This window comes from Misgurnus anguillicaudatus, chromosome 10 (genome assembly GCF_027580225.2).
Source record: "Misgurnus anguillicaudatus chromosome 10, ASM2758022v2, whole genome shotgun sequence".
Taxonomy (NCBI): domain Eukaryota; kingdom Metazoa; phylum Chordata; class Actinopteri; order Cypriniformes; family Cobitidae; genus Misgurnus; species Misgurnus anguillicaudatus.
This window is the reverse complement of record NC_073346.2, coordinates 27,196,510-27,212,681: the sequence shown is the minus strand read 5'-3', so window position 1 is coordinate 27,212,681 and position 16,172 is coordinate 27,196,510. Positions and strand designations below refer to the sequence as shown.

At 37.5% G+C, this 16,172-nt stretch overlaps 1 protein-coding gene across 7 annotated transcripts in view; it reads left to right on the top strand.

Annotated features, from left to right (window-relative positions):
* The window catches only part of LOC129448250 (clathrin coat assembly protein AP180), a 61,031-nt gene that overhangs the window by 15,838 nt on the left and 29,021 nt on the right, over positions 1-16,172 (top strand). For all 7 annotated transcript variants that reach the window (XR_012371582.1, XR_008645679.2, XR_008645678.2 and 4 more), the window contains 5 exons: positions 7,872-8,014; positions 12,373-12,448; positions 14,784-14,886; positions 15,125-15,218; positions 15,434-15,545. Coding sequence is in view for 4 of the 7 variants with exons in the window: in XM_073872278.1 (XP_073728379.1) it covers positions 7,872-8,014; positions 12,373-12,448; positions 14,784-14,886; positions 15,125-15,218; positions 15,434-15,545 (528 nt within the window). In the remaining 3 variants the exon portion in view is untranslated. The remainder of the gene's footprint in view (positions 1-7,871; positions 8,015-12,372; positions 12,449-14,783; positions 14,887-15,124; positions 15,219-15,433; positions 15,546-16,172) is intronic.

The following is a 16,172-nucleotide window of genomic DNA, read 5'->3' as shown; positions in this document are numbered from 1 at the left end:
CATTTTATATATCGTATGTTTTCATTGTAACATTTTCTGGAAGGCATTAAACTTTGTGAAAATTATGAAAAATGCTGGTGTTGGCCTGCAACTTTAAAAAAAAAAAAAACAGTGGCGGGGAAATAGTTAGACATTATAATTTCATTAACGTTTTTATTAAACAAACAATACAAAAATCTTATATTTTATTCCTTAACCAGCAGTACATTCAATACAAATATAAGCCAATAATAGTGAATCCTATGTAAAAACTTAATGTACTTTACTATAAGAGTGTCAGATAAGGAATCTATGCTTTGTTTTGCATGGACTGCTCATCAAGAATGTCCTCAAGGTCAATCATTATCAGATGGAGAGCCGGCCGCACAGTAAAAAAAGGCATGTGAAATGGGGTCTTGTACATGCATGACTGCCTACTCCGCAATGATGTAATTTTCACCATACGCACCAAGGCGCTCATGCGGATGGGTCAAGTATAAACAAAGCATAATTATTGAAGTGCGAGTTTCGATGTACAGTATTTCTGAGCAAGATAATGCATCTCATGTTACTTTAATTCTTTTAAAAAATTGCCACAAACCCCAATAGTCCCCTCTCATACCCCTGTTAGGGAACCACTGCTGTAGACAATAGCTGACCTAGCTTGCTAAATTATTTAGCAAAAGTGATTGGAAGATAACTTGGCGATAACCTCAAGGTTCTTGAATAACACAGCAGCAGGAATGCTTGCACACACACACACACACACACACACACACACACACACACACACACACACACACACACACAAAGTACTGAAATGAAAATAAACACAGAATCTGTATTCACACAGACCTTGAAAAAGGCATTCTGCAATCATGAAGCCCCATTCAGACCACCAGTAACTCATTCATTTCAATGAAAGCTTGGCGACTTCCGGCGACACAAGCAAAAGTGACTGTTGGCGACCGCAAAGAAAGTTAAGAAAAGTTTAACTTTATGCAAGTGATAAGGGATTTTTGGGAGCGACTACCAATGGGAGTGAAGCAGTGGAGTTCACGGTGTGACACACAGCACACACACAGAAGTTCGCTGGCGGTCTGAACGACGGGTGAGTATGTACAGCTGCACCACCATCTCATATGAGCCTGAAAAACTACCCTGCAGCCTTGTGGCCTATTATCGACCATAAGCTTGGCCCGCATGCCACTTTCCCTGTTCAATATCTGGAGCTGATTACAATATCAGTGGCAGGTCATGAGCTGATGTGGGGAGAATTTCCAATGACTTCTCTTTTTAAACATACCTCTATACACTACCCAAAGCCTTACAATCACAGAAAACATTCTGTGTAGATTATTAAAGTGTTAAACAGGAAACAATTTAGACTGAATAATTTTTCTCTGCTCTCTAAAAGACAGATAAATACTGTACTCCATTTACATTTCAACTGACAATTCAGTACTTTTCCAATCCTTATTCCATATCCAGACTTGTATAATTTATCCTATCTACCTTTTTCCTGACTTCTCCATGGACGGTGCCTTTACAGCAAATTACGTCCTGTTGGATGCTCCCCACTTCTGTGTTGTGTTTGTTATCAGCTAGACAGCATTACTGAAGATAGCTTAAAGTGGTATTTGCACTATTAAAGGTGCAGTTAGCGATTTCTGAAATAAGTCTGCACCACAACACTCTCTTAGCCAATCAGCAATAGGGGGTAATGTGGATGTTATTTTGAAGGTGAAGCACTGCTACTTGGGTGGAGTGATTTGCTACCAGCACCTGAGAAGCCCCGTGGTGAGGAGCATAGAGTTGTGTTGCGCTAATCACTCCGCACAAGTAGCAGTGCTTCGCCTTCTGGGATTATGGGTAGGTTTCTTTAACAACACCAAATTTTGAGCAAAATGCTGAGATAATTTCATTTTTGTGAAGGTTAGAGATCAGATTCGGAGCGATTCTCAAATCATACACGGACATACAGCTGTTTGCCCTGGGGCGATACTTCTGGGTTTTATAAGTTGCGGAAGTCTCCACCTGGAGGATTAATGCGGTATAATGGCAGGGAAGCGTTTTTTTCTTAATTGACGAGTTAATCTTTAGGAATAAAATATAAACCTTAAGATTTTTGTATAATAAAAATGTCAAAGGGACAGTAAGTAGGATTTTCCCCTATCTAGTGGTGAGATTGTATTTTGCATTCAAACGAATAGTGCTCTCTATTGCCTCGTTTTTTCCAAATGCGTGTTGCAACTATGATAGCCATTATGTACTCATTGATCTCCTTGTCCGTTTCAGCTGGTTCACGTGTTCTGAACGAAAACGCGTTGTAGAAACTTGTAGCGCTTTTTGTCCCTCTCTGCTATTATAGTTTTTCAATATGGTGGAACGACATAGAAGCCTCCTTGGACTTGCCCGTTCAATGTAAAGAGAAGAAATTCTAAGCTTACAAAAAAGTCAGATCACTGGTTATTTGACACCAATGAGGACATATTTATAGCCTGGGTGCCAGCCGATCTTAGCCCCGCCCACAACATTTTAAAAGACAGGAAGATCGGTCTGAGGTTTCTCCGTTGAGGAGCTACTATGCGAGACCCAAAGCTGGTCGACCAATCAAATTGTCGGGGCGGGCTTTATACGATGATGGACAGATGATCAACAGTAACGTAATCAACCACGTCACCAAAGAGCGCGTGTGTTGAATCTATTTACAATGAAATGGCTGCGCTGTAGAATTCAGATGTGTGGATTCTGACATTCAGTCTGTGTTTAAAAGATATCGACAGAGCATGGCAATGCAACTCGGCGTGCACGACGAGATGGATATAATTAGCAGTCGTTGCCAGCTTCTTTTCGGAACCCCGGAATCGTGTCTTCTGAATAAGTAGAGGGACATGCTAGACTCCGATATGTTTCAAGCAAACGTAATGGGTATCGTCGTGGATGAAGTTCACCAAATGGTAAGAGATAGTCTTACTGTATGACTTAGTAAAAACGTAATGTTGTGAAATAAATGAAATGTTGTAAACATAGTAGTACGTTCGCTAACTTAGACTTAGTATAATCACAATGTTAGTGTCATTGTAGCGAAATAACTAGCAGTTCGGTCACTCAGGCTGCAAAAGACGTCATTTCAACATACTTCACACACTCCGTTGCTCTGATTGGTCGAAGGTCTATCCAATTGAGTGTAAAGGCATTTTTCGGTTGAGACACGCCTCATAATCATAGCCCAATGGAGCGGTATCAGACTCAAATTATGACTAGAATTGAGTATGACAACATTGCTAACATATTTATGAATAAAGACGATATTGATTTTTAATAAAATACTTTAAAAAAAAATGACACATTGTCCATTTAATGAAATGTTTAATGTTTACTGCCTTCCAGAAAATTTCGCTATAAAAATATTTTCGCATTTTACAACTACCTTTGTCAATGTTTCAATACTTATTTAATGCAGACATAGACTGTGTGTAGAAGTCACTGTGTGACTAGGTAATGTGTGAGTCTAAAGAGAGAGGAATGGCTTTGAAAATATAACACTGGACTACATATCCTGCTGTAACACAATACACAGACTCATTCTTCTATTAGTGTGATTCAAACAGGAGTGTAATTCATTTTCCAGGTGCCTCAACAACTGTGAATAATGTAATTTTTGGCCAGATGGCACTTCAGTAACAGTTTTGCCTCGTGGCAACGATTAGTCAAAGATATATTCCAAACGATTCATTTGAGACAGGACAACAATCCTAATGTCTTACAGAGAAGTTTATGAGGCTGAACAAATCTGCTTTCTTACCAGCTCTTATTATGCAGTGCAGAGACTCAATTATTTTAACAATTAACTTACTACTTAGATTGGGACAAAACAAAGTGACACTGACCTCCAAGAACACAGTTAGATATTATTGTCTCTTGAAAAGAGGTTTGAGATTTTGTACTAGCATGTTGTTATAATGGTAATCCCGTTGCTGCTACCAAAACCCTTAGAGAGAGACTTTGTAAGGACTTGTGGTTATGTAATTTCATCTTGTTTGTAACCTTCCTCTGTCAGTCAAGGTGACTTCATCGCATTACACCCCTGGCATATTTCAGCCTCATTTAACCCCTACAAAAATGCAGACTTTTTCATGTGATGAGGGCAAACTGCTGCAATACAGCTTCTGTTTTGGGCTGTTTATTTGTCTGTATTGCTCTTTATTTTTTACCGCATTGTCAGATGTCACACTGAATGACAAAATGATAAATCCGTTTTGCACTGGTGCACCACAGAGTTCCCATCATGCAGTATCTTTAAGGTTATGACAACGCTGTAGTTTTACACACCTGTTTCTTTCATATCCCTTTATATCTGCATTATCAAAACTTACACTATTTTACATACATAATTGGTTGAATTTCACTGAAACTGAGAGGCTTGTCCGATCCACTATTCATTGTACTGTATGTAAAATTTTAGTAGTGCAAAGCCAATTTAAATGTACCTTTTTAAAATACTGAAGCAAAGCTGCTCACCCTTTGTTTGAAAAATATACATATGCTAGATTTGATGCAGAAAGCGCTGTATTTTTAGGGGTCAAGCCCAGAATGGGCGAGACCCCTATTGGGATTGTTAGTTTTCTTCTTCTTATTATTATTATTATTATCTATTATTCTTCTTCTTCCGCCATTGCGTCTATGGCAGCCCATAGAACCGTACGTAGGAAAGTTATGAAATTTGGAACACTCATAGAGGACATTCCAAATAGTCACCACACCAAATTTGGAGTGTCTATGTCAAACCCAATAGCGCCACCAACAGTCCAAATTTTCACTTACATTTTTGGTTATAACTGCTGACCTGTACGTCATAGAAACGCAATTCTTGTTTCTTCTGATTCCTTGGCTCATCCCGATTCGATTGCACCATATGACGTCATTTCCGTTATGCTAATTATTTCGATATTTTGAATTGTTTGTAAAACCTACTTTTTCGAACTCGTCCTAGAGCTTTTGTCCAATTTGCTTAAAGAATGTGTGTGTAGGATCTATAGACACTCATGGCAAAAAGTTATGGAATTCGTGTTGATTCACCAATCCGTTACCGTATAACGCGTCAATGAATTTTACGTAGAGTGCGAAAAAACGGATTTGAGGCTGTATCTTCACGAAAGTTAAGAGTATTCATACGAAACTTGGTAGTTTTTATGGCAGTCACGACCTGAGGGTGCGTGCCCAGTTTCGTCACAGCGCCACCTAGTGTTCACGAGATTTGAAAAATGGCTATTTTTGCTTATAACTACTGCAAACTTGAGTCTAAAATTATAAAAGTGCTATTGTTAGATTCCTTGAGGCATGCCGAGTCAAACGATACCAAAAGGTTTTCGGTCGGCCATTTTGGGGGTCGGCCATTTTGAATTTTAACTTTTTTTGTAGGAAAGTTATGAAATTTGGCACACTCAAAGAGGACATTCCAAATAGTCCCCACACCAAATTTGGAGTGTCTATGTCAAACCCGATAGCGCCACCAACAGTCCAAATTTTCATTTACATTTTTGGTTATAACTGCTGACCCGTACGTCATAGAAACACAATTCTTGTTTCTTCTGATTCCTTGGCTCATGCCAATTCGATTGCACCATATGACATCATTTCCGTCATGCTAATTATTTCGATATTTTGAATTGTTTGTAAAACCTACTTTTTCGAACTCGTCCTAGAGCTTTTGTCCAATTTGCGTAAAGAATGGGTGTGTAGCATCTAGAGACACTCATGGCAAAAAGTTATGGAATTCGTGTCGATTCGCCAATCCGTTTCCGTACACCGCGTCAACAAATTTTACGCAGAGTGGGAACAAACAGATTTGAGGCAGTATCTTCGCCAAAGTTAAACATATTCACATGAGATTTGGTAGTTTTGATGGCAGTCATGACCTGAGGGTGCGTGCACAGTTTCGGTACAGCGCCACCTAGTTTGAGCATGTTGATGAGCATGCCGCAATGGATTTGCGGCTATATCTTCGCAAAAGTTTTGCACATTGGCAGTGGTTCAGTGGTTCAGGGGTTAGTGGTGGTTGTCTACAAAACGGAAGGTTGGTGGTTCAAACCCCAGCTCCACCTGACCAAGTGTCAAGATGTCCATGAGTTATAAGTCATAACAGTCATTGAAAAGTGATTTTTTTTGCTTATAACTACTGCAAAATTGAGTCTAAATTCATGAAAGTGCTATTGTTAGATTCCTTGAGGCATGACGAGTCAAATGATATCAAAACGTTTTCTGTCTGCCATTTTCAATAACAAAGCATACCAACTTTTTCAATACTCCTCCTACAGTGTTCGTTTGATTGGCTTGGATTTGGTACACACAATCTAGACTCTAGAGAAAAAGTTTTTGTCAGTTGTTGTATAGCACATCAACAAATATAATGGCGAGCACGAAAATGGATTTGAGGCTATATCTTCGCAAAGGTTTTGCACATTGATGTGTGTATTGGCAGTGGTTCAGTGGTTAGTGTAGGTTGTCCACAAATCGGAAGGTTGGTGGTTCAAACCCCAGCTCCACCTGACCAAGTGATGAGGTGTCCATGAGTGAGACATCTAAGCCCAAATGCTCCCGATGAGCTGGATGGCTCTTGTGTGGCTGACACTGTATGAATATGTGAATGTTTCACAACTTGTAAATGTCATGAACTGAGGGTGTATGGAATGTTTTGTTACAGCACCACCTAGTTCATCAGTGACATTTTTTGAAAGCCCTTGTAAATTTTTCAGTGCCCCTACTGGTTAAGAGTTTTGAGGCTTTATCTCCAGATCACTTTATCATATGTACACCAAATTTGGATTTGTCATCACAATCATGACCTAAGGCACCATATTGTTTCGGTGCAGTGCCCCCAGTGGTCAAGTCATTTGAGGCTATATTTCAACATTGCATAATCATATGTATATCAAATTTTGTGGGTGTCATCAGAATCATGACCCAAGGCATCATCTATTGTTTCGGTGCAGTGCCACCTAGTGGTCAAGTCATTTGAGGCAATATCTCCACATTGCTTAATCATATGTACACCAAATTTGGTGGGTGTCATCACAATCATGACCTGATGCACTATCTATTGTATCGGTGCAGTGCCTCCTAGTGGTCAAGTCATTTGAGGCTATATCTCAACATTGCTTAATCGTATGTATATCAAATTTGGTGGATGTCATCACAATCATGACCTGAGGAACCATCTATTGTTTCGATGCAGTGCCCCCTTGTGGTCAAGTCATTTGAGGCTATATCTCCACATTGCTTAATCGTATGTACACCAAATTTGGTGGGTGTCTTCACAATCGTGACCTGAGGCACCATCTATTGTTTTAGTGCAGTGCCCCCTAGTGGTCAAGTCATTTGAGGCTATATTTCAACATTGCTTAATCATATGTATATTAAATTTGGTGGGTGTCATCACAAACGTGACCTGAGGCAAAACCCATTGTTTCTACACAGCACTCAAGATTTGAAAAATGGCTATATTTGCCTTAATCTACTGAAAACTTCTTAAATCTTAAATCATGACGGTCATCAACCAATACTTCATTCGGTGCCCTTTTCGGCTTGACCCCGGCATCGCTGCTTGCAGCTATATTATACATTAATATTTTATACATTAATCAGCCAAAAATGCACAAATCTCAACATTCAGCATTTTTCAGAGCTGCTTTTGTGTGTTGTGTCTTTTGAAGGTTTGAACAGGCTTTGTTGAAAGCTAAACAATATTTGATTTGAATGTATTTCTCATAATTGATAATGATGACTGATTGTTTTGTGCTTAATAAAAAATTGAGTTTGCCAGCATTATGGTGTTGTTTTTGTGTGCCTGTTAGTTTAATTTGTCTATGCAATTTTATATTTCATTGCAGATTTGATCCAGGCAACCCAGGAGTCAAATGTCAATATCCCTCAGATGGCTGATACCCTGTTTGAGAGAGCAGGAAATGCCAGCTGGATTGTGGTCTTCAAGGCTTTGGTCGCTACTCATCATCTGATGGTCCATGGCAATGAGGTGAGGTGCTATTTATTGTTCGCTCTGCAGAAGCAAGTATTTGATAACTGCAGGATTATACACAATACTTTTGAGCTAATCTTAAGCGCATCTTGGCAACAGAAGTGGTGTCATTCCCCAGTGGTTCGAACGTGTTAGCAACTCAGAAAGTTTATTAAAACGGTTTCCCAGCATTAAAATGTCTGGTTGTTGCGTTTGGTTGCACTAATATAATATACGTATATATGTATCTGGCCACTTTATATTTGGCCATCTGCTAACGTCTTCTATCCACTCCACTATAGTACACGGATCTGGTATCAGTGTTGAAAAAGTTGATAAAGTCATTTTTTTAAATAACTTTTCTCTGTCTGTGTTGCTTCACTGCTGATTCTTGCCATACTTCCATTGCCAAGATGCGCGAGCATACGTTGTCACGTCATCATTGTGTACAAACAGTAAAAGGGTCTATAGGCAGTTTTTTCCCCATTATTTGCACTGATTTTGAAGGAGATGTATAGATTTCTGTAGATTTAAATACGATACTGTGTTAAACATATCTGACAGTACAGGAGTCCGTCTGATATCTAAAATCAAAATCATATTAGCTAAAACGCGTGCATGCGCGTTTGTGTGCACGTGCATTGATGCATATTGGCTTATACTGTATGTAAAGAGTTTGGTTCCAAAACAAGATTTTTGTCAAAAGCTGTTTATTTTTTTATGTTATTATGTTTTTATTGTGCTATTAAGCTGTATTTTTTAGTTATGAAGGCTTAAATCAAAACAAACCAACTGCAGTTTGATTGATATTAATGGGAATGTGCAATTAAAAATCAAGATTTTGGAACCAAACTCTTTATATATGCATATATTTTAAAATATAAATATCTATTATAATTGTTCAATATAAGGTTTTGGCTTTTTTGTTTGTGAAAATTACTTCGCCGACTACACAATTTTCCTTTCAATGATCTGAAATTGCTTAAAAACGCAACTTGAAAAGCAGTTTAAAAGCTTGATCAAAAAACTTTAATTGGTTCTGGCTTGGAGTGCAGTATATTTGCATTTTAGAAAGAGGAATACAATGTCTGCATAATATTAAAGGCACACCGCCAAACTTTTTGGCCACTAGGGGGCGCTAGACATGTATTTTTCACGCCTAGCGCCCCTAGAGGCCACAAGCGCCGCAGCACTGTCGCAAAGGAAAAGAACTGGCCAACCTTAAAACTAAACGAAAAACTAAACATTTAAAATGCTAAAAGATCAACATTTTTAGACAACAGGGAGAAACGCAGTCATGTTACAACTTTCTGATGAGGAACTCGTGGCAGAAGCCATTTATCAGTCTGAAGGTTGCAGCCTCCGGATGTCGTATGTCTAAGCTGCATACGTCATCAAGACTGTCTTATTTCAAAATATTAACAATTATAAAGTTGACTATTATACTTAGTTAATCGTAAATTGTTGCAGTATGCTTATGACTTGCGAATGTAATGCTCAGTTTACCTTAATAAACCAGGCTTGATGACGTATGCTGCCTGCATATTTGACCTCCGGAGGCTGCAGCCTTCCAATTGAGAAACGACCAGAAGTATTTCCTTGCCTTTTTCGAAACAAATATTGTTGCATTGTCTCTCTCTCTCCCTCGCCACCAGGATTTTCTGTAGTGGCGCTCATTTTTCCTCTCCTTTGTGTGAAAATTGTCGCTCCAAATCCAAGTAAACCAATGTGTTTAGGTCTGCCGCTTTGTAATACGTCACGCGAGTGACAGCGAAATGCAGCAAATGAGGAAGAGAGAAAAGAGAAACGCTCGGATCTGATTGGTGAATGAATAGGGTTTGGTTTTACACTGTGTGAGTTTGAGCAAGTTTGACTGCTATATCATCCTGGATTGTAATGTAAATACATAGACAGTAAGAAAGGTAAATACGCGAACACGTGAATGCAGCATCTGAATACAGGGAACTATATGCAAGATAATCGCCGTCATTTATAAAGAAGATCGCATTTATGTATGAATCAAGATCGTGAGTTTATATAAAAAATTGCCTTAAATGGGAATCGAACCCGGGTCACCCAAGTCATAGGTCCGTGACACTAACACAGTGCCACAAAGTCACATAAGTCCAGCAAAATTCACGTTAAAAACAAATTGTGTGGAGGAAGTGACGTATGCCGTAAAGCAGTCGACTTTTGTAGTTTTTTTGTGCTCTGGTTACTACCAGAAACCTTAAGTTTTAAAGTACGAGTAAAAGCGATACAGACCCCGTCAGGCTATGGTAGACATGTCATTCAACCTATTTAAAGTCGATGTACTATCACAAGGGTCTTGAAAATTTATTATGAAGGTTGAAAAATTACATGGTGTCGCTTTAAATGCCTATTAACAGTTAGGAGGACTTAAATGAGCATTTTTTTTCCTAAAGAGCTTTTTCCCACCTCCTACAGTATTCCACCCAAAGTATCACTTCCGACAGTTATCACCCCTGTCAGATAGACAGGCGGATGTTTCAGCCCTCTCTCTGAAAACACAGTTTAATTATTTGGTCAAGGCTAAAGTGTTGTGCTGACAGACACTGCCGAGTGCAAAGGCAGGTGGCACTAGATGTCAGACTCAGGCATAGAGAGAAGAGAACAGACAGTGAAATAAAACAGTGTGCAGGAACAGAGCTTTAGAGGTCCAGATGAACAGATGTGGGATATGCAGAGATGAAAAGGTGAAGCTTCAAAAGATAATTGAATATAGCCTCTCAACTCTGTGGAGGAACCTAAATGCTGAGTTAATGGGTTTGCATTCAGGCAAAATTGGTACAGTATATAGCACAGGGTGTCAAAGGTGTTGATAAACAGCACTATTATTCCATTCTGCTTAATACTGTGAACTCAGCGAACATGATATACTGTATAGTAGATGAGCTCCATGCCCAATATTCTAATTGAGGAGAGCTATTAAATTATGAATTTGATGTGCCAGACTCCTTTGCCTGAAAAGACAGATGTGCCATTTGCCCCTTTAATTTGTTATAGTAATTTATTATTATGGTTATTTTTTATTATGTTTTTTGTTTATAAGTGATTTGATTATTTTATTGTATTACTTTCTGGAATATTCGATTCTGATTGGTCAATCGTGTCATTCTGCGATATCAGCATATTTACGATATCAGCTATTACATCTGATTGTGTCGTTTTCATTTTTTTCAACACTGTGCAGTTTCCTATCACATGATCACTTAATTTCAACTCAGATTAATGTTTAATCAATGTCTATTTATTTATTTGTTAGGCAGCTGCATGTGTATTAAGCTGAATAATGCACAGTCAACCAGTCATTATGGCAAATTTAATCACTTCAGGATGAACATTAGGTTATGTTTTATAACAATGACTAGAGGATTATACATTATGACTATACATATACATAAATAATAATAATAATAATTATTATTATTATTATTATTACTATTATTATTATGCAATCCATGTAACTTTTTGCATGGACTAGTTAGAAGTTTCATCTTGTGCAGGTTTTGCTTATAACACAATTGACCAATCAGAATCAAGTATTTCAAAGTGCTGTGTAATATGTCACAAGTAGCTCCCCTTACACATGGATATTTGAATTGGTTATTATTGGAAAAAACATATTATATGCAAATGTAAATGAAATGGTAAGGGAGCTGCAGAGATTTTCGTAAGCAAAACCCAGAAACGAGTTAGCATTTTAGCAATCAATGTTTTTTTTTTTTTTTTTTGAATGGGGTTTTGGTTAAACACCATAAACAAGAATTTGGAAAAACATAAGCTCAAGCTATTTTCACTTTTTATACAATATGAAACAAAGTACACTGCTGTTTGGAATATCTAGAAACAATTTAAGATAATATACCGCATATACTGTAATGTATTTGTAGTAAGTAGCAAGCTAATGTTTCATTCCAGTTGTAGCCAAAAATGATGTTGTTTTTATGCACTTTAGATTTGATTGTTAGCATTTTATTACCTAACAGTATCTTCTATTGATTTTATTCAGAAAATATTTCATATAAAAACCACCTTTATGCCATGGCCTTGTATGCATACAGCGTTTCAATAAATGTGATGGATAGCCTCATTGCATTCAGCTCATATACCTTGAGAGTGCAGGTCTCTTATCTTTCTTACACTTACTCCAAAAAGTGCTTTCATTGTTGTTTATAATTTCTCCTGAGGTAATTTCAGGGTTTTCAATGACTACTTTTTCCTATACGGTTGTTGTCTTATGCATGCTTTTATTAATTTACATCTCTAAATCGTGTGAAACAGCACTGGGTCTGAATTATTCCATGTAAACTGCAAGTATTACAATGAAAGCAAATTGTTGTTTTTTGTTTCAGAGGTTCATTCAGTACCTTGCCTCAAGGAACACTCTCTTCAATCTTAGTAATTTTTTGGACAAAACTGGCTCCCATGGTGAGTAGTATTTTGTGCAGTGTAATCTGACCTTTGGTAATGGGACACTACAGTATCATCATTGATCTGACGTGGACGGCAGCTGCCAGACAAAATCATTCTGGATAGCATAGCGTGATTGAAATTACAATGGAATGTTAACTTGGCTTTAATTAATTGCACTGCTGTCAGTTTAACAGTCACTCACAATCGCATCTGAAAAGATTTCACATGAACATTGCTTTGGTGAACTTAGATGAACTGTGATTTTTTTCATCATGCATTGCGAATGAAGGAAAAGGTTGCATGCCCTCACCAATTGTGACCGTGCATACTGCATTAATATTATAGCATTCATTTAATTAATTTTATGTATTTGTAACCCTGCCTGTGAAATCCAGGCTAAAGTCTTATAATATAATATCAATATTAAAGATATTAAGGTTTTATGTAGGGATGCACCGAATATTCGGCCATCAAAAATTTTCGTCTGAAAATGGCTCAAAAGAGCATTTTCGGTTTTCGGCTGAAAGACTTTATCACCGAAACAACACGGTCGAAATGTTGTGATGACGCAAACAGAAACCGCGACCTGCACGTACTTGTCTAAAGCTAAATGTCTGGGGTGACGCATTTCAGTATTCTTGTGTCTCAATTCGTTCCCTACCTCCCGAGGTCGTGAATCAGTACGGATTACGGATCGGCTCGCATGCGAAGCACGGATTAAATACGCAAATTTAAGTAGGGAAAGTTTACCATTTGCACATGTTTCAAGGGCTTGCAAATGTTAACATTCAAGTGATTTTAAACAATTAAATTTGTCTCAAAATGTAATCCATTAAAATACATTTGGCAAATAGAGCAATGAAAAACAATGTAATGTTTTTATGTGCAGCGACTGTCTGTGTGTGCGCGTGCGTTTAAGTGCACTCAGTAGTGCATACACAAAGAGACGCGTTTTAAAAAGCAAGTGAACATAAAATCTTTCTGTTATTGACAGGGCAAATACAAACAAAATGATCTCCACAGTGTTCTTTTTCTAATAAAAACATTTGTTTATGGCTTAAGTGTATGTATAGATTAAAGTCAGAAACCAATCTGTGCTTATTTGGTCTTAAAGAGATAGTAACCTCAATTAACCTACTTAAGTCTGTGTCATTAATGTTAATCAAACAACCCAAGACAAAGAAAAAAATCACTTCTGTAGCACTAAAAATAATCATCATATTTAATTTATACAATAAAGACAGTTATGATTCATTTAATATGATTGATATACCTAATGCTAATTTCAGACCTTACTTAATGTGTTCTTTTTTATAAATGATTGTAATTTCTTTATTTGTTAATAGATTTTTCCCACTCCTTTTTTGCTGATCCGAAAAATAATCTGATCCGTGCCTCAAAAACTGTAATGTGAACCGAACCGTGAGTTTTGTGATCGGTCACATCCCTAGTAAAGTTAGTACACAGTCATAGCCATAAATGCAATGGTACTAATACTTAGTACCTCGTTTTCGGTTTTAGCCAAGAATTTTCATTTCGATGCATCCCTATGTATTTTTACATAGAAAATCACAAAAAACAACTGGGTACACAATTAGTCATTATAACGGACGATAGGTGAACATGACGTCTGTAGTTTTTGGAGAGGCGATATATTACCATAGTGTTTACACGTGTGCATGAATAAATCCGACTGGAATTGGTTTTAAAGCTACAACCCGCATCTCCGACGTGAGGAAAGGAAATTCACGTAAACGAGCCAGCATGTCTACTCTGTTCAGAAACTGCGCCAATGAAAAGAGCTATACAAATAAAAAGTCATCTCAAACATAACCATAACATCCAGTGTTTTGTGCTATTATAAACGTGACTGATCGCATCTGTGAGTATGCGCCATTACGCGCAGATTAAAATCTAAAGCAATTAACCCTGTGAAACTGGGATTTATACTAAACAATCACTATTAGCTGTTTAAAATTGAAATGCATATTTTAAAATATTTATTTATGTTTTAATGTTTAGAATATTCTTTTTTTTCTTACATTCCAATTTCATATTCATATTTCATATTTTTATCTTAATATTCTTAAAAATCAAAATTGTGTTTTTAAAAATTAAGTACTTGCATTATTATGCTATTTTATTGTCATATCTAATCTGTGATATAAATGTTCTTAAAAAAGACAATACTATCGACTATTTCGGGGCATTTAACCGACCTATGAAAAGTAGCTATTCTGACAGGCCTAGTTATAACCATTAAAGTTGTTATTGATGTGACAGTCAAGCTGCAGTTATCACTTTATTAATTATTCATCTTTTGTTGTTCTATTTTTGCTTTCATTTTTAGGTTATGACATGTCAACGTTTATCAGACGCTACAGCAGATATCTGAACGAGAAGGCTTTTGCTTATAGACAGATGGCTTTCGACTTTGGTCGTGTGAAGAAAGGGTAAATGAGTTTTACTTACAAAACAATACTGATGTGCATCTTGAAACAAGAAATGGCACTGATTTGTGTTAAATTAAGGCATCTTAAACATGCCTTTTAGTCTGGGACTAGGATAAGCACTGCCCGGAAAACCGCCCGGAAATCTTTACATTCTTGAAATGATGCTTGGGCACTCAGTTAAAAGGACCAATTTTCCTTGACAACCAGAAGTCAATGTTTGTGTATATTTCTTTCTCAGTGCTGATGGTGTGATGAGAACTATGTCACCAGACAAACTTTTAAAAGGCATGCCAACACTGCAGAGTCAGATCGATGCTCTGCTGGAGTTTGACGTGAGTGTTTTGATCATCATATGCTGCTCGATGCACACAATACACAATCTGTCATAATGACAATTTTGAAATGTTTACTTAAAGTTTGCATGTGAAGCATTTATGTTCAGTAAAATGTATTTGGTGTAAAACTATTACATTTCGACAAGTATCGAAAGTGAAAGTTATTTCTTCTTCGACCTGATCCTCAGTCTTAGCTTGTTTTGTTCTTTCAGGTTCATCCAAAAGATCTTGTCAATGGGGTGATCAATGCTGCCTTCCTGTTGCTCTTCAAGGATCTGATCAAGCTGTATGCATGCTACAATGATGGGATCATTAATCTTTTAGGTACTTCTCAGTTTTCCCTTAAAGGGGACATTCCATGAAAATCAGACTTTTTCCATGTTTAAGTGCTATAATCGGGTCCCCAGTGCTTCTACCAACCCAGAAAACATGAAAAATAGCAACCCTGTAACTTTGTTTTGGTAAGGCTCTCTCTGCAAGCATGTGAATATATAGGTCATGACGTACTAAGCGGATCTTTTTATAATGATACCGCCCCTTCATCTGCGCTATCCAACCATGACGCGGCCTCACGAGTGCGAGAGACAGAGAGAAAGAATGACTGACAGCACGACGCGTTTGTATTCCCTCAAATACAAACAGTAGCCTAGTTATAATGGTCTTTCTAAAGGTTGAAGATGAGGATTAACGTTATCTTAGTGCAAGAGAAAGAGCAAGTGAGTGAGAGAGAGCGAGTGAGCTAAAGAAAGTGAGAGAGATAGAGAAAGCAACCCGACGGTTCACTTTCAGTGACAGAGCAACGCATATTCACTATCATACACAATAAGCATAAATATGTTGTTTAATGTTTCTCTGAAGTTTCAAATGAATAGGAGGAGTTACAAGACAGAGAGTGTGAGAGTGACAGAAACGCGAATGCATTCAATCATACACAATTAACATAAACATGTC